The sequence below is a fragment of the Bacillus rossius genome, chromosome 7, assembly GCF_032445375.1.
Source record: "Bacillus rossius redtenbacheri isolate Brsri chromosome 7, Brsri_v3, whole genome shotgun sequence".
Taxonomy (NCBI): domain Eukaryota; kingdom Metazoa; phylum Arthropoda; class Insecta; order Phasmatodea; family Bacillidae; genus Bacillus; species Bacillus rossius.
In genome coordinates, this window is record NC_086335.1 from 7,950,033 (window position 1) to 7,977,865 (window position 27,833).

Consider the following 27,833-nt stretch of genomic DNA (forward strand, 5'->3'; position numbering starts at 1 on the left):
AAAACGGGATTTATTTATAATAATTCTAGAGTTTACCGGCTTCTGTGTATTAATTCGAATAAAGATACAAAGGGTTAAAAAAAAAAAAAAAAATTATAATTTGCAATAAAATTTAAATCAATAATTTTTGTTGTGGTATGGACACTAAGACCAAATGTTTTCATGGCGAACATATTTGCGATTTCTGCAATGTTTGTATAGACTGGATGCATAGGTAGAGCTTATTTGTCAATATTAAACAAAATATATGAAACGGAAAACCAGACCGCACATGTTTTAATGCAGGTGGGAAAAACAAATGGCATCGGGAATGATATAGAAATTCAAAACTAAATAAATGTGAGAATCAACAACACAATGTGCTATGAAGTGTGGCATGACCACAATCGGAAAATCTGTGAGGGCGACGGTATGAAGTGAGTGACTTAAAAATCTAGAATTCAAAATCACGTAACCTCAACTTATGAAACTGACAACCTCAAGTAAACACAAATTAATCATAGATTATATTATTTGTAATTTAAATTACATTACAAATTTGGTTATACTAGTTATTCTGTTAAGTAGTTCCTACTTCAGTTCTTTTAATTTTTTTTATTTTGACATCAAATTTTAGGTGAGGTTAGCTGTAATAGGTAATTCATAACTAGGGACCCCAAAAAATGATAAATAAAACTGGCTCATTTCTGTGTAAAAAAATGACAAAAGCTGTGCAAAAAATCGGTGTAAATATAAGCAAGCGGTGCAAAAAATCGGTGTTAAAATAAGCAATCGGTAGAGACCCCAAAAAATGGTGAAAAAATTATGCCATTGGCGGTGTAAAAAAAATCTCATAGCGGATAGGCACTACAAAGTAGCCGACTCTGCCTTACATCGGCCCACTTTGTCTGTCGTATCATCACACAAGAATACAATCTGTTTGTCTTCTACAGCGTGCCTTACTGCTTCCTTATTTGCCTGGCCAATTTTTGGGACATAAGTTTCTCCAAGAGTGTTGGCTGATGGCAAATCCCCTGCACCTAAAATGTATACATAACTTACAATATACTTATAAATAGGTAGCATTTATAAGGTTATCGCTGAAAATATTAATGGGCTAATTTACTCAAAACAATTCTAAGCCAAGCCAAACCTAACGTAACCTTTTCATGATTACTGCTGGATTACAGAGTCAAACCATCAATCAATCAGTCAAAAATATCTTGTGGTGTGCTCACTATTTCACAATGCAATCCATCCTATTTATGTGTTTGTTAATCTGAGGTACTTGCATATTTATTTGAAGTAAAGGTAAGTTGGGCATAAAGGTAAGTTAATTGATAATATTGTAGGCCTACATATGCTTATGAACTTTTCTTAGAGGGGGAAAACATTTCTAAATAAATAAGGCTAACCTTCAACATGGGTATTAAACTATTAAACCATTCCCTCATAGCTGGATGATCAGCTTTTTCCAAAGGAATGTTAACTTACAGCATCATATTAACAAAAACAGAAACAAATTCTTGTTTTCTGCACTTTCAAGCTTGTTTGCTTTATTCACGCTGTCGTCTATCGAGATTTGTTTGGACACGGTAGAATTTGCTTGACAAAATAATTGTCTTTTCTGTTTTGTGTGTGTCATTTGCCACATCCTTTTTGCACGTGTCTTTCTTTGTGTGTCCAATCAACCCTCACGTTGCAGAACTTGCACATCATAATTTTGTCCTGCTGATCAAAAATATAACAGCCATCCGATTTCATTTCTTTCGCGATCAAACATTGTCGAAGTTTTCGGCATCTTAGCCATAAATTCAATTGTATCACAAAACTTACAAAATGTGGACGGTAGTTGTAAACACTCATAGATATGTACACGCAAAAATGACTGCTATCTTAGCTCCATGCGATTAAATTATGTTAGAAAAATCGACACCAGTGCGCCTTGCGGCAGAAATGACCATTATTCAAAACATGAAAACTGTGGACAGTCAATTTTGTTATGTTGGTAGTGCACACATATCGATTGTTGACATTTGTTACATTTTGTTTTCATTTGCGATGACAATATTTATTGCTTGTAAACAGAGTAATGAAAATACGTGAATTTCTGTAACGTGTCAAAACGAAGATAATATCACGGCACTAGTCTTTCAGTCTATGTTTATTTCACGCCTATGTTTATGATGGCGTAAATAAATAGAACTTGCGACATAAGGACATTATTTTGTGCGAAAAAGCGTGAATTTCGCGCGAAAAAGCGTGAATCTCGTGGCTATGTCGAAATCAAAGGCCAGTCGCAAAATTCGTTTAAGGCCATATTACCTGCCAGAAAGTCTAGTATATGCAAGGCTACAATGTTCTAGGCGCGACTGTACTGTCCCTAATGCATTTCCTCTTCCCCCTCCCAGCAATCTTTACAAACACACACCTTCCCCGAGCCTACCTGAAGTGATTCCCGGAACTGAGCTAAAAGCTGTAAAGCGAAGACAGAGGAAATAGGACCCGTTATAACATATTTGATAAAGAGTTGTTAGCCTTGCATTGACGATTCCATTGCAAATTTCAACTGAATGACCACATCGCGCAGGGCACCTACCTTATATATCGACCATCAAATTACCACTGTACAAAATTCAAATGATCAACATTAAAAATATAGATTATTTTCTAATCCTGAATTAAATTTTTTAAAAAGGTATACTAGCGCATCTTTATGACGAAGCGAATCATGGTCACAAGAAAGAGAAATACAGAAAAAATAAGATGTACTTTAGAGTTCTCCAGTCCAACAAGTATATTTTATTCTTATTCATTCACGAACTCACGGCAAATTTTCACAAAAACTGTTCAGATATGAAATAAATATTGTGCAGGGTAACCCAATCATGGAACTAAAGAAAAAAAGGGCAAAAAAAAAACACAATCAAATGTCACCCTGGATACCGTGTTGCAGCAAAGATGAACAAGCATAAAATAATTGACATTTAAAAAATACTAAGAATGTTTGTTTGCGGTAAACTGCCTGAGATGTCCTACTTTAAAGAAAAGATTTATTATTCTGAAAATGATTGTAAAATCTGGGGGGGGGGGGGGGGGGTCCTTCTGTAATAAAAGCTTGATCGCGATACAAAGAGATGCGAAGGAAAGGTCTAATTTTTAACACACTTTTATTAACTTCATACGTATGTATGTTAGTATGTAATGGATACTTTGAACATAATTTTGACCCCCTTCAAAATGTCGGATTAACTCAAAATTTGGCATACTTATCAAGGACCTATGACAATTTAATATTTTAAACAGTTAGAACAGTTATCCTTACTAGGATAATCAGGATTAGCGATTTTTTGTTTTCCTAAACTGGTAGTGTCTTTGCGCCAAGACCAAGAAGGGAAACTACCAGGCGCGCCGATCACCTATTTCTCAGATAAGTTACAGACTTTGAATAAGATGAAATTTTCGGAGAGGGAACCTGAGAACCGGCTATCTCATCCAAGGGAGGCAGCAGGCGCCCAAATTGCTCATTTCTCGGATAGGTTACCGACTTAGAATAAACATCAATGACTTCCCGATTTTATTGAAAATAATTGATTTTCATAGTAGGATATTGCAAATATTGTGTATTATAGTTTTGCAACACACTATATCGAATATATATATTAAAAGCAACCAATATCCAGTCAAACTCACTTTAATAGTAAATTGATGTAATAAAAAAATCCAACTAAAAAATGAAAAATAAATTATAGTTCAAAGAAACTAAAAAACACGCTTTTATAGAAAATCCAACTTGAAATATAAAAAAAATTAATAAATTTGAATTAAGAATAGTGTAATTTTTTTAATAAATATAAATTAAGAATAGTGTAAATAAGAAAAACAAAGGTATTTTATTGTAAAAAAAAAAGCGTGGGGTGCTTTTAAAGATATCAAAATGATAATCCGTCTATTCATGTATGTCCATAAAATATTTATAACTATTGACACCATGCACCCCATGCTTTTTTTTACAATGAAATACAATTTTTTCTTATTTATACTATTCTTAATTTATATTTATTAAAAAAAATTACACTATTCTTAATTCAAATGTATTAATTTTTTTTATTTATTTATTTTTAGTTGGATTTTCTATAGCGTGTTTTTTAGTTGTTTTAAACTATTATTTTAACATAATCCACGTACATATAACTTTAACATACTGCATTTTTATTGCCAGTCCAGAAAACTGATTAAATGTGACGGCGATTTAGAAAAAAAAATTGAAACATAAGTTTCCTTGTAAAACTGAATATTTAAGCATTTAATCATAAAAATTTCCAGATAGATATTTTTACAAAAAAAAAAGCTTGATTCTTTAGGGGTTTAAACATATATTTATATTACTGTGAGCCAAAAATAACATAAAAACTCAGTGTTAAATTGTTTTCATATGAATAATTATTTTATGGCAAACAGTATAAAATACACGTTTCAGTACATATAAGATTCTTAAGTTTTTTAATATTTCAGGATGCGCAAGATTTTCAATTTGTGAGAACCCACAAACTCAAAGTAATGGATACACAGTACATTATATCTTTATTGGGAACTAGATGCCAAAACAATTTTTTTGTAGACAAGCATACTTTCGTACACTTCACACTTATTTTTGAGATTTACATTTCGCGAAACTGCATAACAGTTCTTTTCTAGTATCATATTTATTTTGAATCATTGAAACATGAATTATATGCATTCTATTGAAGTGTGTTCAAATGTAAAATGTTTAGCTTGTACTATTACAAAAATAATCTTTAGCAAATAGATTCCAAACACGTTTTTGAAAAGCACACAATATTTTTTAGTGTACGCGCATTAAAATTTATACACTTTGGAATACTTTCCAGCTTAAATGGTATGTCATTGAAAGCAAACTGTAAAGATTCCTTACAAATTTCGCAAGTAATTTTAAGATATTTTATTTATATGTACCTAAATAACTAAGATTCCAACACTTACAAAAACTTTTTTCTGCAAATTCAGCAAAAAATTTAGTTAATTTTAATGTTTACTACCTGATCAAAACGTTTTAGTGTGCAAATGTTTGGGTGCTCGTAGACTACTCTCATTTCTTTCATAAAATGTCCGCTGTCTACGATTCTGTTTCCTGCTAATGTATGGGCCCACGAAGGAACGTTTTCAACTAATAGATCTGGAAGTCTTTCCTCATCAAATATGGACAATTTATCGTTGTCTTCCTTTCTGTCGTACAAAGACGCACGAGATTCACTTTTCGAAGAAGACGTATTGCCACTGCTTGTTAGCCGTTCAACTCCAGACATGTTTTTTATTTCTTCCATATTGTTTCTGCGAAAAAGAAGTTTTTTTTTTTTTTTTTTTTTTTTTTTTTTTTTTACATAAAATGTTCTATGTGAGACGTAGGAGTGTTTCTATACAATATACTTTAAAGTTAGCAGCACAGGTACATGAAATCAGGTCAACGAACTACACCGAATAGGATAAACAAATAATGTTAGGCTGGTAATATTAATGACATTATTATACCACAATGAATAAGATGGACATGTGAAATAATGACTTTAAAAAATGTGTTTGAAATATGGGTATGCGATCTATATACGTGTTACTTTTGAGAAAAAAATTATTAGGTTGTGAAAATTTGTGTGTTGAAGTTTTTTGGAGTCGCATTGAAAAAAAGCACTTGGTACAGTAGAGCACCCCTCAACCGTGATTCCCACAAACGGAACTCCCGATATCCGGAACTAATTTTCAAAAAAAAAAAAATCCGCACTGGAACGAGGCGTTTCTGCTTGTGCCTGACTGTACATGCCTTCTAGGCACGCGCGCGCACGTCTGTCAGAGAGCTAATTACACGTCTGTCAGAGAGCTAATTATAGCCAGTCTTTCCCGCGCATTGCGTCGACGAGATGCATGAAGTGTTATTCTTGTGTATGTGAAATGTAAACTGTGCGTGGCAGTGACTATACACTCTCCCGGAAGTGTGAATCACTTGCACGTCAACACCGAATAACACAACACCGCAGCTGTAGTCCTAATAGCTGCCCTGACCCCTCTGTTTCTTCCTCTTTCCTCACGCACGCACCCACCCACAGTGATAAGAAACACGTGCCTGCCAGCTTGCTTGAATGAAGGTCATTCAACCGGCCCGGAGGCCGGCCCTACCTCAACTCCACTTAACCGGAATTTTCCCATAACCGGAATAGACCTCCCCCCGATGATTCCGGTTGAGGGGTGCTCTACTGTAATATGACTTGACACTAAGAAAGTATTCACAGCACGAACTTGATGCTATAGTATTTTTATACTTCTAAATACAGTCTGTTATATTATTAATAATTTTATTTACGCTATGATTGAATGAAAAAAAATAATTTTAAAATTACTAACTTACATTTTCTGCTTAAAAGCTATTAAAAAGATGACCTATAAATGTTTGTTTGTAACTCTCAGATAGAAAGATAATTTCGAGATTATTGTTATGTTCCTACAACTAACCCGATTTTGGGGTGACATCAACAGAATAACAGCTACAATCACAGATGGTAGTACATCAATAATATAAATTGTTTCAACTTGTTTTCAAAATACTGCATAATACACCCACTGTAAGCATAGGCGTAGCTAAAACAGTGTTAGAAAAGCTGGCTAAACATTTTTAAGTACATGATTCAAGGAAAAAGCTGAATACGGCGGGGGAGGGGGGAAGACGATGCGGTCCGACACCCATTTGCCCAGCGAATTTCGTTGACAGGTCTCAGGAAAGTTTGTGGCCTCGAGATTTAACACGCACAGGTTTGCTAAATACATTAAGATATTTATTTAAGTTAAAACACTTGAATCTATTTAAAAAGTCTCAGAATTTATTTTGTCAGTACAAATAGGGGAGTAGCGTCACACACAATATACAGAAAATAATGAAAGAAATATTGGAAATTCGTTAATCGTATGTTAGAGTCCAAGAAACAGAAAGAAAATTTCCCGCGAAGTGTAGCTATGTTGTTAGCAGAAGTTAAATCAAGTTGTTTCAGCTGACGTTAATTACTAGGGTTTATAAGCTGCATTGCTTATGGGAGGGGCGTACTTTATAAACTTAAACATATGTCGACAAGAAAACTAGATCTGGCCGGTATTTGAACCCGCTCAGTAGCGGATCCAGGGGGGGGGGGGGGGGCTAAGGGGCTCAAGCCCCCCCCAAAAGCATCTGGGTCCACTTCCATTATGACTACACAAAGCACACACGATTATGCACCAACAGGTTCGCGCGAGACGTAAACGAAATGTATATAGTGCTTGTAATAAGAGCTTCGGCTGTAACAAAGATTATGTGGAAAGGGAGTGTGGGAAAGGGGGAGAGCGCACGGTATCACCTCTTCGCTCTCCTCTTTCCAAAAGGCCCGCCCCGCAGTCGCGCCTTGTACTCGAGATACATAGGCCTTCATGTATGGTTTTTGGGATCCAACACAATAGAATGAGCTATTCAAGTGATTATTAACTGTTATCGCGGTGTTCTTTTATTTGCTTTTGTCAAATTTTGAAAAAATGACAGAGAAACGTAAACAAGGGGATCTTCGTTCGTTTTTCTTACGGAAGAGGGCGAACCGAACGAAAATGAAACACTATTACCTGGAAACAATGTCAGTGACATCATTCTTGACTCAAAGTTCATCAGGTAGGTACATACATCCTTCTGATTATTCTGTATGTATGTACTTAAAATAAATTCATATTAACACAGTTAGTCGAGGAAAGCTGTTGATGACTACTATTTCAACACCTTAAATGATTATGTGCCATTTTTAAATAAACCTGTAATTTAGTGTGATATTACTATGCACCACAGAACACTGAAACTTTAATTTAAATCATTTATTTATATTTTTCACTGTTTGTTTACTTTGGTGTGAGCATAATTATTTATGTACAATTTATACATTTTTCGTTTATATAACCTCTAAAAATCGTATTGGATTACGTTTTTGAAGGCCGATGATTGGCCCGGAAATCGGCGGAACTTTTGAACTTTGTATTGAAACATTGTTCCTAGTGACGTTATTATTTTGTTAGCTGAATTATTGAGTATTCTGTCTGGTGTGCCATATTGTGGCTTGTGTGTGGTTCCGCGTTGGGCCTTTTCGACGCGGGATGTAAGGAATATCTTACGTCGCAGATTCGCAAATACTGTGAATAATTACGCCTCAGAACTTCAGCGAAGTTCTGTTACAATTGTTTTTACTGGGGTCGTAATAGTAATTCATGAAGACAGCGGCAATTCAAGTATGGCTATGTGGTATGCTAAATCCTGAGAGGATGCTATGCTAGCATACTGCGAATATTATCACTAATTTTTCGTGTTAACTGTTGTTGCTTCGGGACATAAACAGTCATAAATAATTATTTATTTATATTTTTGTGAACAACGTTTTAAGTCTAAGTATTCATTATTTACGGCACAATTTCTAATCACACAACATACACTCAGAAGTCTTTTGATTAAAGATCTCTTGCGAACCGACTGATCATGAGCTAGCATCTATTTTCTTTTAAATTCTTTATACTATCTGAACTCTTGTATTTTTTGTGTCCAACGTAATCCCACACCTAATTTATTATTTGTTTTATTTTATTAGATGACACGACAGTATAAGCAACATTGTTTAATTTTATTTTTAAGTTTAGTAATAAATCCTGTTTAATTTTGGAGTCCAGATAATAGTATGTATTTTTTTATATTTTATTCTATATGTTAATTACCCATGGGCGTCGCAACCGGGCGGGACGGGGGGGGACACATCCCCCCCAATAATAAAAGTCTTCAATTTCGTCCCCTCCAATAATATGTTTAGCTTCGTAGTTATATTAAAAATATCATTTCTGTGATATAACCCATATGTTGCGCATGGTGCATTTAGTCCAATCGTGGTAATGTGAGCAGTGTGTTTTACAAATTTGTTCTCTGAAAATATTTTTTATAAAAAATAAATTAGATATTGCAACCAACTAAAATTAGAATATTTAGGAAAGAAAAATGCCTAAAAACCACCTTTTTGCACCTTCAAACCCCTAAATTTCCCGGGGGAGAACCCCCGGACCCCCCGCTTATTTCCAAGGGATGGATATTCCTCAACAACTAAATCAATTGCAGTCCCCCGCAAAAAATATATCCTTGCGACGCCCATGACCTATGGACAAGGTAATTTACTCATTGCGTTACAGCTACATTAGAGAGAGTAAATAATTAAATTACATTATAGCAGTTCTGAAGAGTTAGTTAAGTTGTTGGAAAGTTGTTGATTTAGTTGTGATTCAATTTTATTCATAAAAGTATGCAGTCATTTCATCAATGTTTTGTTATGACGTCACGTTTAACTATCGTCCGTAAACCGACTTTACAGACAACCAATTTTTTTGTAGTGAAAGTAGACTTTGTCATTTAAGATAATTATCTGTTCTACAAAATAAAATCACTAGTTAATCAAGTCATTTGTAACTTAGTAGTCTTGGATTTTTAAAATGATATGCTGCACGATTTAACTTAACCGGACTCACATAATTTCTAAAAAATTCTTGTTAAAACTAATGAGGACTAAGAAATGTTTTTAAAAATATTGAAATGAATGTTGGCAACACTTAATCAGTGTGATCTACACACACATGAATTATTATTCAGGTGTATTGTTTGTACATTTTGGATGTTCTAATAAATATTTATCCTTTTGTACAGTAAATAAATAACAATTTATGCTTAAATTGGTGTTTATAAATTTTGAAACCATTTGTTTGATGTGTCAAAGTAATTGCTAAAATATTTAAAATTAAATTTGCTTCAGTTCCCGTTAACAAGAATAAGATCTGTGGTGTTTCTGTAAGTTTAGTTAAACATACAGATATATATATATATATATATATATATATATATATATATATATATATATATATATATATATATATAAATATATATATATAAAATTGTAATCACATCTAAATAGTTCAGGGTAGGGGGAAATATGTCACACTAACTTATGGGTGTCAAATAGTTAACTTAACATTGCCCTCAGCTGGGTCAAGCCCCCCCCCCCCCAAACTAAAATCCTGGATCCGCCACTGAACCCGCTACCTCTTGCACTATAAGCGATTACACAATGATAGCCAGCTTCAGAACTGTTATAAAATTGCATTCATTAAATATAAAACTCAACATGCATAATTGTAATAAACAACAAAGTAAAACCAACTGTAAGTTTTTTAAATCCATATGGGGAAGCTCCAAGTTTGAAGCAACACAGTGCAATACTCAAATTTAAAAAAAAAAAATATGCGTTTAATTTTACATTTTTTAAATCCAATTCGCATCATGGAAGACATTAACTTTATCATAGGATTTCAAATTCTTATTTCGAAAAAACTCAAGGACATAATACAGAAATGTATTACATCAACTATTAAAATTTATTGTTTCACGTATAATTAAATAGGTATTATTCTATTTTGATTAAACTCAGATCATTGTCAATATTATTTTTTTTTTCTTTTCCTTCACATCTCGTTCGCAGCTTTCGCGTTTTTGTTTCGTTTCCGTGGGCGAGAAGCCCGAGGTTTGCCCGAAATTAGTTTACCCACTAATATTTTTATATTAAAAAAAATCGAAAATAAAATTTAATACATAAAATAAATTTATAAATTTATTTCATTTATTTCCACAAACTTCACTTTACTTCTTCCTACTAGAAATGCTCACTCTGTCCCTTGAACCTTGACAAGTGTTTATTGTGTGCAACTAATTTTCAAGGTCAGAAAGCGAGGGGGGTGGGGAAAGAATTCCGCGTGGCCTGACGGCAGGGGGTGCCAGTGGGGTGCGTGCAACACAGGCACAACTACTGTACAGTCCAAGAGAAGAGTGTTGTAGGCAACTGACATATAACAAAAACAGTGTTGCAAAACTGGATGTTTTTTGGGAGCTACAAATTACTAAGAAATTCGAAACAGATTTTATTTCACAGATTAAGTTTCAAACTATCGATTAACAAAATCTGAAAATTTTCCGTCGAGAGATAAATGGTGATATTTACCCAAATATTTGTGCTTATTCAAGCATCCTTTAAGACTACAACACACATTCAGCAACTTGCTTTATCGCTTTCATAATATCTAATTTTGTTGTGCAGATGGTACAGATCACATCAAATACAATTTAGTAGGGAAAAAATGGATAGTTAATTAAAAAAAACGGTACACATAAACCCTAAATTATCAACTTAGAAGTGAAATATATTGAAAATTATGGTTCTTAAACAAAAAACGACTACAGATTTAAAGTATCCATTCATAACTCTTTTACATAGAAAAATAAAAAAATTGTGAAATATGGTCTTAAAGTATCAAATTTTCGTGTTATTTCGTGAATTTCGCGCTTCACCTTTTTTCGGGGTTTCTATTCATAACTAATCTTTCAAATGCATTCTAAGTATTGTGCCGGAAATTAGGTACTTCGGCACGTTTTTTTTTTAAATTGTTATTATAATTTTAAATTATTATTGGAATTTTTATTTTCTATATGTTTTGGTTACAAAAGGGTGATTTACACTTTGTTAGGCTGGTGTACTCTACGTAGTTAAACTTTTCTGCCGTAGCCCGAGGCACCTTTTCTCAGGGGCCAATCTGATCTTTTGCTAGTCTAATGAAGACGTTAGCAGCCTGTTTGACATTTCTCCCGCTTACAGTCACGTCCGGGGCCTGTAACATTATTTCCCTGCATGACTAAAATTGCATACAGCAGCTCTGGACGAGTTGTTACCATTTCTCAGAGACGAGCTTACAACAGCTCTTCCCGTCACGCATAAGTCTTAGGTTCTCTCCTCGAAAGTCACGTTAGGATGCTCGTTCCCAGCCTGTTTGCACCCCCACCCCTCTCAGCTCCCTTCGGTTCTCAGAATTTAGCCCATGATCATTGCTGTGACGTGAACCCCGCCAGGCATTAGCCGACTTCAAGGACAATTTGCCATAGTAAAAATATGTGCAAAGATGGACCACACACGACATCTAGTGGCCGAAATAGTAAGTTCTTTTGTTGCCAGCTCATGGAGCTGATGCCCGCGACATCTGGTGGCGACTTTGCTTACCTCCCAGCTACCTTCCCCTGTAGGCCGCCAGAGAGCAGCACCTACTGCGCCATTAGCTCCAGGCTGTAGCCAACGTCTCGGGCGAGTCGATCCTTTTTTGTTTCAGACACCCCTCAACAGGTAGCGCTAAAATCGGCCAGTGCCACCAACTTCGAGATATCGAAGTCAGAATTTTTTGTGATTCCCACTTGGGGAACTTCGAAACCTTTCAGTCCGGATGCCCTAGCCGCCCCCCCCCCCCCCCCCCCCCCCACCAAAACTTTGGATTGAGCATTACTTTTAATTATGAGACGCGGCTCCTCCGCGGACACTTCGCGTCGCGATTCCAGACGGACTGTTTTGTGATTATCGGGTGATCGACGAACCGCACTACTAGACTTCCATCCCGGCCGCAACCGACAATGTAGTCGATTAGACAAGGGATGCTATCCCTGTAAATTTCTTTAAGTAGTTAGTCCGTCTGTACAGTACTCAGCATACTAGTTATTTATTTTAAATTTTTTTTTTTTGATATGATGGAAACGTTCGAGCCTCCCGCGTTTTCGCGAGCTCCAGATCTGGATTGGCGACGCATCAGAAACTAGAAGCCAACTTCCCTGTCTGGTGAGTTGCTATCAGCGACATTCCCCAACCTCCCCTTATCTTTTGCGGGCATTTTCTGCCCAGTTTGCTAACTGTCTGTGTACTAGTTCGGATCATGTTTGATTCTGACTGTTCACAGACAGGGTCCAAGAGCCGGATGCAGAATTAGCATTTTCACTCTCTTCCTCTTCAACAAACAGGCGCCCTGGCACCATGTTGAACACTGATCTCCGGGCAGCGAACCACCGACCTCCGGTGCTACAGTATTTATAAACCTTGTTTGGAACATTCTTTAAATTTCTACGTTCGAAAAAATTAATCATATAAAACATCCGTTCTAGACTTTAAGAATATAAACTGGAATAGTTTTAACATATTTGTATTTTTTTACTGGTTTATGTATTTTTAATGAAACCTTTTATAATCTAATTTAGGGCCGGCCCAGATTTTTTAATATATATGAGAGCTCTTTAATTATGTAATTTAAATTGTATTTTAACAGGTTTTAATATCTGTTATAAGTTTCCTTAAATAAATATGGAGTAATTATATTCAGACGGAATCACACCTTGTTTCTGTTCATTCCTCCTATCCTTGTGAAACTTAAAGATCCACCGTTACAGCAGAGTTTATTGTTAATACTATTATTTATATACTTAATCTGATTTACCTATACTGCCTCAATGTAACAAATATGGTAATTAATGAAAAAAGCTGTAACAGTATTTTTAATGTAGCTAACCTAGTCCAACCAGTCATCTTCGCTGTTTGAAAATATTTTTAATGCAGCCAACCTATTCTATCTGATAACGTGTTTTCTCGCATAATCGTCGCACATTTTATTCTAAAATCAAGTTTGAATAGTAGGGGCGCGACGATTATGCAGAAAAAAATTTGTTTTGTTAGATAAGAAAGTACGTTTATTTACAAAGTGAAGTATAAAAGAGCACGACAAACAATTTAATTTAATAAGTCATGCAACAAAAACCTTTCTTCAACTTCAAAATAGAAAAACAAAATCTGCGATCCAAATGCAAGCCGAACGAACTCGTAACTACCATATAAAACACCACGAGTGAGCGGAATATCAAATTTAGTTAACTTGGTTCCGTATAAAGCGCGCGCGTTGTATGCAATCGGCGAGATATCGATATTCGACTACGTGTGCGCGCTCTATATGGGAAGAAACATAACCAAACAGTAACGATTGCAACGAGCGCTGGCTACATTTTTGTAAGCGGTACACTGCGGCGATGCAGACGAACAATGAAGGTTATAACGTTCTTTAAAAGAAAATTTACACATCAGACAGCTTTGTATTTCCATTATTTAAATAAGTACGCGGTAATTTCTGAATAAATATTAGATTTCTACTTTAAAATACATCATTTTATACGGAAAAGATACCCACACAAAGTGCTCGGCATCTAATAGCAGGACCAAAAAAATTATGCGACGTTTACGTGAGAGGTTTTTTTTATCCAAATTTTGATGCCCTAAAATATGGGTGCGTCGATTACGCCCGTGCGACGATTATGCGATGAAAGAAGGTATTATGATATTATACTAATTGTAATATGTATATAAGAGCTAACTTTAACACTCAAGAGTGGTAAATTACGTACTGGTAAACAACTTGAATGATTGGAAATTGTGTCAGGGAGTAAAAATTCAACGGTAATAACATTTCCTGAAAAGTGGCTTTCCTTCAGAATTACTAATAATTCATTCAATAGGTTGATTATACTGAGTAAAAACATAATATAGGTGTTGTTGAAGTCCTTTGCTAGTGTTTTCTTCTGAGAAAAGAGATTTGATCGAGTAATTATTAATTAATTTTGGTATGCTTATGTTTTAATATGAAAATGGGGCATTTGGACGGCATATGCAACCTTCTTTTCCTGCAGAAAAAGCATCACATGGTGCCGCAGGATTGTTTGTCTGAAAGGTCAGGGAAATTTGTCAATTCAGTTCTTAAAAACCTAGAAAAGTAAGGTAATTTTGGTATTCCAAGCTTGTAGCAATGATGCTGGTCCTATGAGGCTGAAAAGGTCTTATTTGAAAGAAGATGAAAAGTACTAAAATATAAAATAAATTTCATGGGTAATTGATGTTATTTGATAAAAGGAAGAAGAAAATGTTACATTGCCATAAGGTTGCATGTTAGTGGTAAATCATCAATGCAATAGTTAGAATAATTATATTAATTTTGTTATTACAAGTAACAAATATCATGTACACTTTAAAATTAGCTAAGCTTCTTTTACTTTATATTTACTTTTATGTAATAAATAGTATATAGTAGATCATGTTAAGATAGGCAGTGACTCAGCAGCAGGGCAGAGACAGTGACAGCATGGAAGCTACTTGTCTGTACACCTATCCCTCACTTAGCACGTCTTCAGATTGTGCAGATTTATTTAGCATGATGTGAATATTACTGCCCCAGTTTTGAATAGCAGGTCTGTAAATTTCAGTTAGCGCGAAATCTCGGCAGGCAAAAAAAATTGTCGAGCACGACGCCACGAAGTCTGTTTCAACTTCTGTAAACAACAGATGTGCCGTGGGATACAGTTAGCCTAACAAGGGGGAAGAGATGCACGCACAGGTCTGTCTACGCTATCGGCTGTTGTACAAACATCAGCTGTGGCAAGTTAAATTGTGGTTATGGAATGTAAAGGACCAAATGTTTTTACTATGCCGCCGTGCCGTACTGTTGTCGCCTGGCCACAAACCGGGCCGTGAACTCAGTCGAGCCAGTGGCAAGGAATTCAGTCAAACAAAAGCAGTGTCTGCCTATTCAGCTGCAGATAACTGTACGAGCTGATCACTCATAATCATAATGCATCGTGTTCAAGAATTTGAGTCAAAACTAGAAGTATTACGGTGTGCAGAATGTCATGAAGGCCATGCTTATGTTGGTTGCACTTTAGTTTTAAGTAAGTCAACTGTGCGCACAATCGTACAAAATAAGAACTCTTACCATAAGTTTATATAAGTCTGATGCTGTTAAATGAATGTTGCAATAAAAATAAATAATCTTTGGCCTGACGGGATTGATGTGAACCAGGTGTTAATACGCGAATAAGCACTTTAATTTTTGAAAAATTAAAATGTAATCATCCGGACATAATTATTGGTTTCACTGTTAGTAAAGGATGGTTTGAAAAGATACGCGACATGAGTTGAAGGTCACGCGCAGGCGGGCAAGTCAGCCAGCCAACTGACGATAAACTACATAAACATGTATCTCCCATTATGCGGTGTCGTATTTGTCATACGAAGTGCAATGGGAGGCATGTAAAGTTAAATGGTGTGACATTATAGTTGAGTGTTATTCACACATTTATATTACGTAAAGTATATTTTCCTACAGGCGAGCACTAAAAAACTCATGTTTTTTTTTTGTTTTTTTTTTTTAATACTTTTTAATTTGTTTTTATTTGTAGCAAGTTGAGTTGGAATAAGTTAGACATTTTGTAATAATTTTTTTCAGATATAGATTGTGTGCTTTTTTTTTAGTTTTTTATTTAAATATTTTATATAAAGAAAGAGCAATTAAGTTTTGTAGAATTTTTAATTTTTTTTTATGTTCTAAAGATAGCTGTCATAATTAAATACAAATAAAAATTTTTGTTTAGTTTTGAACTGGTCTATTATTTTCTAAAATTCAGATTCCCTCATTAAAATAATTTAAAATAATGCTTTTGGAACTAATGATTTATACATTGAATACAAAACCTGGTTGTTATTTCACATGCGTAATTTGAAATTATGTTTATTCATTTATAGTTTCAAACAATAATATACAGCTTTTAAAGATAAAGCAATATCATTTCAACTACGTAAGAGAGACCCAAAATACAAAAACTGGCGTGTTTCAGTTCCAGTGCTGTTTCTGTGTGACAGTACACCAAAATCATTGTGTTTTATCCTTAAAACATATAAACACAATACGTACATGTAAATAAAACTAACTAGGTAATGTTGCATGTCTATAATATAGTGAAACACCGCTGTAACGTTGCTTCCCCGATGCCGGCCCCTCTCCCCCGGGAAGGAGCGACGAGGAGCCGAGACACTCGCAGGGTCTCGGTGGCCGCCTCGCCACGAGGCGGCCGAGTCCCTTCCAAGGGTTTCACCACCAGAGCGTGAGTGTCGAGACAGTTACCAGTGCAAGGCCTTGACACACCCGGACAGCTGCCCCTGAATAAGGACATGTAACTGGTGGGAGACGGTCTCCCTGTTGCCGCAGAGAGGCATCTGTAGTTAGCCGGGTCGGACATGTCCGTAGATGGACGGTCGACAGCAGTTGCCTCGTCAATGACAGGCGCGACACGTCCGGAAACTGACGGATGGGGCGGCCGTAAATAGGTGGCGTCCGTCATCGGTAGACGGGCTTTTGTAGCTAATAATTTGAAAACAACAGGTTACTTTATTTAATGAAGTGCAGTAACTAAACTATATTAATGCACTAAATTAAACAGCATGATTTATTAAATATATTTGTAACTAGCTGTACCCTGCCACGCTTCGCTGTGGCACATTGTGATTGAATAGTTGAGAAATGAGAAACAAAACAAAGAATACATTTCATATAAGTTTAATTTTGCAATACTTGTGGATATACAATATTTTTTGTTTTTCTACTGTATGCGTAGATATAAAGACTATCTGGTTTTCCGACTCGGGAACACGCAACATACAGTTGTCCATGTGAAAAGCAATCCGCATCTAAATCTAAACCACACAATTCTAAAGATTGACCTTGAGCTTTATTGATTGTGATTGCAAATGCCAATCGAATTAGGAATTGTAATCTTTTAAATTGAAATTGTGTATCGGTCGGGATCATAGGTATTCGAGGAATGAGGACATCTTCACCTTTGAAAGGCCCCGTTAAAATCGTTGCTTCCACTACGGTATTCGTTAATTTCTTAACCGAAAGTAGCGTGCCGTTGCCGAGTTTTGGCTGATTAATATTCCGCAAGAGGATAATTGGCACACCTATTTTCAATTTAAGTATGTGTGGTGGTATCCCTGGCAGATAAAGAGAGTTTAAAAATTCCGTAGAACATATTAATTAAATTAAAAATTTAAAAAAAAGTATAGGGTCTAAGGAGTTCAAAATATGAATAGCCTAGAACCATCTACATGCAGTCCCACATCAAGTGGTGATAGACCCATACAAAACATAACCTCTACTTACGATTTGGATAACGGCGCAGCACAATCGAGACACGATCACACTAAAGTACCTCATTCATATTGTATAATTAGTCCCATACCGGTACGCTTAGTCATTTTTTCATTATTGCACCTCACAATAAAAGCATTCTCATTGTATATAGCCATTTCCCGCTCGCTTTACTTGACGTAGTTTTTTCCATTGCTAAGAGAAATTCTTTGGCATGGAGAAATGTTTCCATAAAAGAAAATGTGTGTTTTTTTGTTTTTATTGGTGAGAAAACACATTAATAAAATGGCGCAGTGTGATAATACTAATTATCTCAGAACACTGAAACTTTAGTTTAAATATTTTTCAGTGTTTGTTTATATGTCTTTCAATTGTAATAATCTCTAGAGTTTATTGCTCAGAGCAGTAGCTATTTCTCTATGTTTTAATGTTGGGCAAAGATATCTGATTAAGAGAAGGTGATTTGTCTATGGATCGGCGGACCTTTTAAAAATGGAAAATTAAGGCATTGTTAAAAAAATTTGACGATATAATTTTGGAGAGAACAATGAAGAAGGAAGTTTTGTTTGGTGCCATTTTTGTGGCTGGTGTGTGTGGCCACGTTGGACATTTCCGACGTGAAATTCACCTATATTTTTAGCTGATATTTCACTGAATAAGTGAACTGTTGCGCCCCTGAGCCAGGGCGAATGTTACGGTAATGTTTGATTACCGGGGCTACCTTTATCTACGGAAATATAAGGTACTAAAGTTTAATGTATTTAGGCCTGAAGTTTTGTGTTCAGTGAGCCCCTTCTATTAACTGTTTCGGCCTAGTAACTTATTGTTCCTGTTAATGCCTCTGGTTTTCATTATGGCACAACATAATTAGCTTAACTTTCACCTAGTAGTCTCGATTTAAAGATTCTTGTGTGATCCGAGGTAACTGAGTTAGTTGATTTTTAATTCACTTTAAGTATTATTATTTATCATAAATGAACTTTTGATTTCGTTTGTGCCCAACATAACTATATAGATAACTTATATTTTATGTGATTTCATATGAGTTTTGGGTAAGCAACCTAGTTTCTCAGTGTAAATCACCTTATGTGTGTCAAACTATTAATATTGGAAATGGGTAACTTTGGGCATAAGCCGCAATTGAAAACCACTTATAGCAGTGGAAATATTTATGATTAATATAGTAATGTTAAAGTGTGGTGCCCGTATAAACATAATAATAATAGTTGTCCTATTACCTATAGTAACTATAATTCATTCATGGGGTAATAGTTCAGCAGTTACTTTTTCGCGGTCGCGGGTATGTTGCTGACGTGAAAAGTAGATAAAAACAATCCTTGATGCGGGTTGTATATAATGGTAAAATTTCAGATCGATCGGTGCAGAACTATTTGAGTTTTTGAAGCGTACACAAACCAACATAACATTTTTATATATAGATTAGGTATTGTTGGAATCCATATTAATTGAATAAAACTGGCATTGAATTGGCCCAATACTTTGGTTGGTGTGAAAATTGTCGATGAATTGGACGAAAACATTGCAAAAAGTTATTGACAGTTTGATTTAGTACTCCTGTTAAAATAATATGATACAAACAATTTTCTGTTTTTGCTATAAGGAAAAAAGAAGAATCCACCAGCTTGAGTTCTCAAACCATTAGATTCTGAATTTGATTAAATGGAATTTGTTGATTTCCACAATGGTAACTGATTCAACACACTGTTTTAAATACTGTAAATGCAGATTTTAAATTGTGATATCAATTTTATTTATTAAGGTTTCTTGCCATAGTTGTTTGTAATAATGTAAATTCAACCTATTAATTTCTCAGTGTTTTCTGTATCTATTTTAATATAAAAATTTATAATTTGTACACTTTCTCACGTTTTAATATACATATTTGGTTCTTTTATAGTTATGTAATAAATAAAAGGGCCTCTGTTTTAAATAAATTCATAATGGATGTTATGTTGCTTATAGCTGATTAAAGTGGAAGATGGTTTGCTCGCTGGAGAAGTGCTCTTCCATGAGCTGTTCCACCTGACTGAGGAAGAAAAGCTGGCAATACAGAAGAAACGAGAACAAAAACGGTTAGTATTTTTTCTAAACTTGACAATACTAATTATGTTTCTATTATAATTTTGTTCATTATAATTTTTTAAATCTTGTTTGGTTATGCAGTAAAAAGACTATCTTTGTTGATTTAGCAAACTGAAAGAAAAACGAAGAAAAGTCCAAGAAGAAAATAGGAAGAAGAAGGAGCTGATGAAAGAGGAACACAAGCAGAAGTCCCTGGAGGGGATGAAGCTGCCAAAGAAGGAAGAGATGGAGACCGTAGCGAAAACAGAAGACGTGGAAGAGGAGGAGGATGATGATGTGGAATGGTATAGAAAAGAAGTTGGAGAGGAACCAGATAAAGGTAATTATATATACTATTTGGAGTGTATCCTTTTATAATAACTATTCTGTCAGTGAAACTTGCTTAGTGTGTATTTCATTGTTTACAGACTATGTAGGCCTACTCTACTCTACTCTAGATTCTATGCCCCTTCATGGTTCCCGCTAAAACATTTGGTTTTGGAATTTGAACCATTTTTGATGCATCTCCAACCTCCAGACCCCAACCCAAAAATGAAATTTTTTACATGCAGTTTGTTTGAAACCTTCATTACCATATAGCTCTCTCTCTCTCTCTCTCTCTCTCTCTCTCTCTCTCTCTCTATATATATATATATATATATATATATATATATATATATATATATATATATATATATATATATATATATATATATATGAAGGCATACTTTTAACCAATCACGCAAAGTCCATTTTCAGTTTCTTTGTGGTAAAAACAAAACATTGTTATTTTAGTGTTGACTAATTACATATACAAATCAACAGTTTTATATAACACTGTCTGTAGCATATGAAGAGACAGAGAGGGTGTTGGAATTGATTAGTTTCTGCCATATCATAGATTAATTGTTGTTTGGTTGCAAATAGGCAGCACATTATTTGTTCCTGCATACTGTCATGCATATTATATTCTCTATGGAAGTTGTTACCTTTTTGCTAGATTGTTGTATCAAGAGAATATAATAAATGACCACGCAAATTACCTAAATGGATTATATATTATTTCTAACACATTTCAGAACCACCGGTAAGTTATAACAACAGGTTATGGGCCCAGCACGCTTCCACTAAGGTCCATGTATTATTCTTTCTAAGAGCTTCCATTTCCTCTTCCATAGCTTTCCTCCAGTTTACTTGGTCCTTGTGTTGTATTGCTTCTTGAAAGCATATAGGTTCCTGGCTTAATAGAAGATTTTGCTCCGGTTTCGTGCATTCGATGCACTCGTAATCAATATTTTTGTTGAAATTATTTGTGTCTAAACTGACACATTGCATGTGATACCATTTTTTGCAATTATCACATTGAACCCAATCAATAACTTCATCTTGTGGTCGTGTACAATCTGGTCTGCTACACTCATCACCTTCATCTGTTTCCAAATCTGACTCACTGAAAGCTCCATCTGCTCCATCAGCTCTAATCGTGTTCTCTTCATTAGTCGAGTCAAATCCGTTTTCACCTTCCAAGTGTCCAATATCTTCTGCTTCGTTCTTCTCGATAAACTCCTGGATCTTCTCAAATTCTTCCTGGACCACATGCATCGATGATGTGTTGTACAATTCTCCTTCATTAAATATTATTTCGCAATGTATCTCAACTTTGTTTCTTCCCGGAAACCAAACTCTGTAACCTTTGGTTGTATCGCTGTATCCAACCATGATACCTTCTTCAGCTTTCTTGTCCCATTTCTTTCTTTTTTGCTGAGGTATGTGTACCATTACTTTTGAACCAAACACTCTAAACCGATTCATATTTGTGCTTTTTCGAGACCAAACTTCGTATGGAGTCTTACTGTCAGTTGAACTCGCTCCTGTGTGATTTAACACATAGACAGCCGTATTGACTGCTTCAGCCCACAATAACTTTGGTAAATCCGCACTATAAATCAATGTTCTAGCTGCTTCTACAATTGTTCTGTTCTCTCTTTCAGCTCTACCATTCTGCTCTGGGGTGTATGGTACTGTCCTCTGGTGTTTGATACCCTCCTTGAACAAAACTTCTTTCAGTTGGCTATTCACAAACTCCAATCCATTATCCGTTCTTAGGACATTTACTTTTTTACCAGTTTCCTTTTCTATTCTCATCAGGTAATTTTTAATGCATCCTGGTACCTCACTCTTGGTTTTAAGAAAGTAAACTTGGCGGTAATTAGAGAAATCATCTTTAATTAATAAAAAATACTTAGCGCCTCCTAGTGATTCTGTTTCCATAAACCCACATACATCTGCATGAACAACTTCTCCAATTTCAGTAGCACGGTTTAAACTCCTTCTGTATGGTTGACGATGCATTTTCCCAAGTACACATGCTTCACAGGGCTCTCTTACTCCTGATATTGGAATGTCCTTCATCTTGAGTATTTTGTAAACATGATCATAGTTTTGATGCACTAGCCTTTCATGCCACTGCTGTATACTTGTTGATTTGCTTGCTCCCACTACTGGGAATGCTTTCTGGTTTCTCTGGATAACTGGCTTGAATTTCATTATATACAGCTGATCTACTCGTTCTCCCACTGCGACAGTACTACCATTATGCATAAATTTACAACTGTTTTTGTCTGTAGCCATGTCATAACCCTTATCTAAAACTGCACTCAAGGAAAGCAGATTGAATTTTAATTTTGGAACATACAGTACCTGCTCTAAGTGCTTATCCACCCAATGTGATCCATTATATGCTTGAATGTTGATGAACCCTCTCGCAACTGCATCAATCGTTTTCCCGTCTCCTAGCTTAATAGGTATTTTGTTGTTTAGCCATACCAGTTCTGTGAACAATTCTTTGTTTCCACTCATATGACTTGTGGCTCCTGAGTCAAGACACCAGCTTTCTGTCATGATATTTGAATTTGATTCTGACAATAACATGACGTCGATGAGGGCTCCTCCGGCCATTTCCTTCGTTGATGATTTAGAATTCGCGTTCTGGACAGAGTCTCTCTTCTTAATTCGACAATCACGTTCCCAGTGACCTTCTATTCCACAGTAATTACAACATCCTTTACGTACCGGATACTACTTGTGTTTCTTACGCTGCTCTTTAGCGGCCAATGCTTCTCCTAAGTCAGCTGCCTCGTGGATACCCATTCGTGTCTCTTCCATGACCAATCTTGCTACCAGATTTGGCAAAGTCCGGTCAACTTTCGCTGTCGACTCCCAAGCTGTGACGAAGTGACTGAAATTTGACGGTAGCGTTAAAAGAATTTTAGTGATTACCTGATTGTCTGAAACATTCTCACCCAGTGCTCTCAGTCTATGTGCAAGGTCTTGCACCTTGGATACATGTATCGTAATGTTGTCAGCACTGTCCTTCTTCATTGTGTACCACTGTTGGTTTAGCATGTGAATCCCTGTCTCTGTCTTGCTGTCGAAGACTTCATGAAGGCGATCCCACATCTGCTTGGCATTTTCACAGTTGATTATATGCAGCATGACCTCTTCTGTTAGACTCGATGTAATCAGAAACTGAGCTGTCGCTTCATGCTGCTCCCACTGTTTTAACTGAAGCTTGTAATTTTCCAGTTTATCTGATGTCAATTGAGCGTCTGCAGTTTTGTTTGGTTCCTGTGGCTTCTGATGATCATCAACTGTTACTCTCCAAACGTCTTTAGCCATGAGGGCAATTCTTACATGAAACTTCCATAACGCCCAATTTTCTAATCCACGCAATTTTATTACTCTAGTTGCTTCATGAACACTCTCCATTTTTCAAGACAATTGCACTTTCGCACGCTGGCTGGCCAATCTTGAAACTTGGTTTCACATACAACTTTACAGCAATATTATTTAACCCTATATTTCAACACTTACAGCCATCCACCTGGGCCCATAACCTGTTGTTATAACTTACCGGTGGTTCTGAAATGTGTTAGAAATAATATATAATCCATTTAGGTAATTTGCGTGGTCATTTATTATATTCTCTTGATACAACAATCTAGCAAAAAAAAGATAACAACTTCCATAGAGAATATAATATGCATGACAGTATGCAGGAACAAATAATGTGCTGCCTATTTGCAACCAAACAACAATTAATCTATGATATGGCAGAAACTAATCAATTCCAACACTCCCACTTTAGGTTCTGCCTTTAACAATATTACTTTGAATAAACATATTCAAACAATTTTCGCAACATTCTGGACAACGGTAATAGCTTCTCTCAACTTCTCGAACCTCCTCTTCGGTAGTGGTTTTGTGAATACATCTGCTTCCTGATCTTCTGAATGTACATACTTCAGGTCTAGTTCCTTGTTTTTGAACTTCTCCAGTATGAACTTGTACTTAATGTCAATGTGTTTTGACCTTGCTTCAAAATTGCCATTCTTGATCCAGGCAATTGCACTCTGATTGTCCACATTTAAAGTTGGACTTTCAATTCTATGTCCAACTAGTTGTGTTACTAGTTTATTTAACCAAACTAAATTCGTGGTAGCATGACAGGCTGCTACAAATTCTGCTTCTGCTGTAGACAGCGCAACAGATCTCTGCTTCTTGGTTCCCCATATCACTGGTGTATCTCCAATCTTCAGCAGATACCCTGTTGTGGACTTCCTGGTCTTGGTATCTCCTGCGAAATCGGCATCTGAGTAACCTGTAATTATTATATCAGTCATCTGTCCATGAAATTTAATCCCGTATGCAGCTGTTCCCTTAAGATATTTGAATATCCTCTTCACCGCCTGCCAGTGTACTTTCTGTGGATTCGAGCAATGTAGACTTACACTACTTACAGCAAGTGATATATCAGGACATGTGATCAGTGATAAAATCAATAGACTGCCCACAGCCTCTCTGTAGGGAACATTTAGTGACAGTTTTTGACTTTCTGCATTGGCTGTTTGATTCAAGTCCTGGTGATTGTCAGTTGGTATACTGACGGGATTTGCATCTGTCATGTTGAACCTGTCAAGTATCTTTCTTATATATAGCTCTTGATCTGCTATTATCGATCCGTCAGCTAACCTAGTCAAATTCATCCCCAAGAACATGCCCGGGGGCGACACTATGATCTCAACTTCTTTCTTCAAGCAGTTAAGAAGTTTCTTTACCTTGTTCTTCTTCTTTGATATAACCAATCCATCATCCACATAAATTGATAGGATTACACATTCGTTAATGTCTCCCGGTGATTTGAACATGCACGGATCAGCTTCAATTGGTTCCAAGCCGAACTTCTTGAGACAGTTTGTGAACTTTTTGTTCCAACATCTCGGGGCTTGCTTTAGGCCATACAAACTTTTATTCAATTTACATACTTTCTCGCTGCCATCATCGAATCCTTCTGGTTGCGTCATGTACACTTTTTCCTCCAAGTCTCCATGTAAAAATGCTGTTTTTACATCATACTGTTCGATGGGCATATCATGAGCTGCTGCCAGCGATAGCATTACTCTCACTGAATCGTATTTGACAACTGGACTGAACGTTTCCTCATAGTCAACCCCAGCTCTCTGCTGATATCCTTTTACCACTAATCTCGCCTTGTACCGCAAAACTTGACCGTCTGGTTTATGCTTCAACCTGTAAACCCATCTATTATTTAAAATGTTAGCTTCCTTAGGTCGATCAACTAAGGTCCATGTATTATTCTTTCTAAGAGCTTCCATTTCCTCTTCCATAGCTTTCCTCCAGTTTACTTGGTCCTTGTGTTGTATTGCTTCTTGAAAGCATATAGGTTCCTGGCTTAATAGAAGATTTTGCTCCGGTTTCGTGCATTCGATGCACTCGTAATCAATATTTTTGTTGAAATTATTTGTGTCTAAACTGACACATTGCATGTGATACCATTTTTTGCAATTATCACATTGAACCCAATCAATAACTTCATCTTGTGGTCGTGTACAATCTGGTCTGCTACACTCATCACCTTCATCTGTTTCCAAATCTGACTCACTGAAAGCTCCATCTGCTCCATCAGCTCTAATCGTGTTCTCTTCATTAGTCGAGTCAAATCCGTTTTCACCTTCCAAGTGTCCAATATCTTCTGCTTCGTTCTTCTCGATAAACTCCTGGATCTTCTCAAATTCTTCCTGGACCACATGCATCGATGATGTGTTGTACAATTCTCCTTCATTAAATATTATTTCGCAATGTATCTCAACTTTGTTTCTTCCCGGAAACCAAACTCTGTAACCTTTGGTTGTATCGCTGTATCCAACCATGATACCTTCTTCAGCTTTCTTGTCCCATTTCTTTCTTTTTTGCTGAGGTATGTGTACCATTACTTTTGAACCAAACACTCTAAACCGATTCATATTTGTGCTTTTTCGAGACCAAACTTCGTATGGAGTCTTACTGTCAGTTGAACTCGCTCCTGTGTGATTTAACACATAGACAGCCGTATTGACTGCTTCAGCCCACAATAACTTTGGTAAATCCGCACTATAAATCAATGTTCTAGCTGCTTCTACAATTGTTCTGTTCTCTCTTTCAGCTCTACCATTCTGCTCTGGGGTGTATGGTACTGTCCTCTGGTGTTTGATACCCTCCTTGAACAAAACTTCTTTCAGTTGGCTATTCACAAACTCCAATCCATTATCCGTTCTTAGGACATTTACTTTTTTACCAGTTTCTTTTTCTATTCTCATCAGGTAATTTTTAATGCATCCTGGTACCTCACTCTTGGTTTTAGGAAAGTAAACTTGGCGGTAATTAGAGAAATCATCTTTAATTAATAAAAAATACTTAGCGCCTCCTAGTGATACTGTTTCCATAAACCCACATACATCTGCATGAACAACTTCTCCAATTTCAGTAGCACGGTTTAAACTCCTTCTGTATGGTTGACGATGCATTTTCCCAAGTACACATGCTTCACAGGGCTCTGCAGGCAATGGAACTACCCGCAACTAGTTTGAATCATAATTAAAATAATCAATACTCAACTTAAATAATTAACGAAACTTTGGTATGATTTTATTATAGAATTTTTAGTGTATTTGTTTTAGTTAAAATATGTAGTAATAAATAACAGGAGAGACTAACGGTAAATCCAGTGCTTTCCGGCTGCCATGCTGCCCTGGCCTCTAGAGTCGCTTCCGTTCGTCACCCGAGGTAAGATGCTTGGTGAGCACTGCGCAACTTCACATGTTTCTTAATCAACTGATCTTTTAACATCCGCTGGACTTTTTATCATTCTTAAACCTTTTTTGTATCTGCGAGGCCTACCCCGTGTGGCCGACTCGTTTTAATAAATATTTAAGTTCAATTCGAACATTTAATCACGAACCGCATCCTAAACTAACGAGGCCAGGCCACGAGGTGACCTGGTCAGCCTGTAAACTTATTCTCTCTCGCCGTTGGCGTTTTAACAGTTTCATAGTGTATGTAGGTGTAGCGCGATTGGAGACGTGTTGTAACGTTGCTGAAATAAAAGGAGTACGCCGAACGTGTGATTTTTAGTCGAGTGACCACGTGTCCCTGCTCCTGAACCTCGAGGCATGTGGGACGCCTGAAGAGCCCACTGGAGCGATATCACGTGCTAATGGAACCGGGCCTAGCCCTACACGGGTCACGTCACGCCCTGAAGGGAGTATCCGCCGGGTCCACGTGCCCACATCACGTGGTGGCGCCCACTCCGACAATTAATTTGTTCGTTCCCTTACATCCCTACACGACAAAACTTAGCTTTTATAAATTCAAACTTACCTCCTGTTTAGTCTCTTAGGGTGTAATTTCAGAAACATTTTTAAAAAAATGTATTTAATGCAGATTATGCATGTTAAGTTTTATCTCTTACTGCTTAAGTCAATTTGGAGATGGAGTTAGCCTTCCTAAAACCA

At 36.2% G+C, this 27,833-nt stretch overlaps 1 protein-coding gene across 2 annotated transcripts in view; it reads left to right on the plus strand.

Moving 5' to 3' along the window:
* LOC134533669 (protein Peter pan) overlaps positions 1-27,833 on the plus strand; it is a 66,337-nt gene that overhangs the window by 34,104 nt on the left and 4,400 nt on the right. For both annotated transcript variants that reach the window (XM_063371213.1, XM_063371215.1), the window contains exons 6-7: positions 19,885-19,994; positions 20,112-20,323. In XM_063371213.1, the coding sequence (XP_063227283.1) occupies positions 19,885-19,994; positions 20,112-20,323 (322 nt within the window). The remainder of the gene's footprint in view (positions 1-19,884; positions 19,995-20,111; positions 20,324-27,833) is intronic.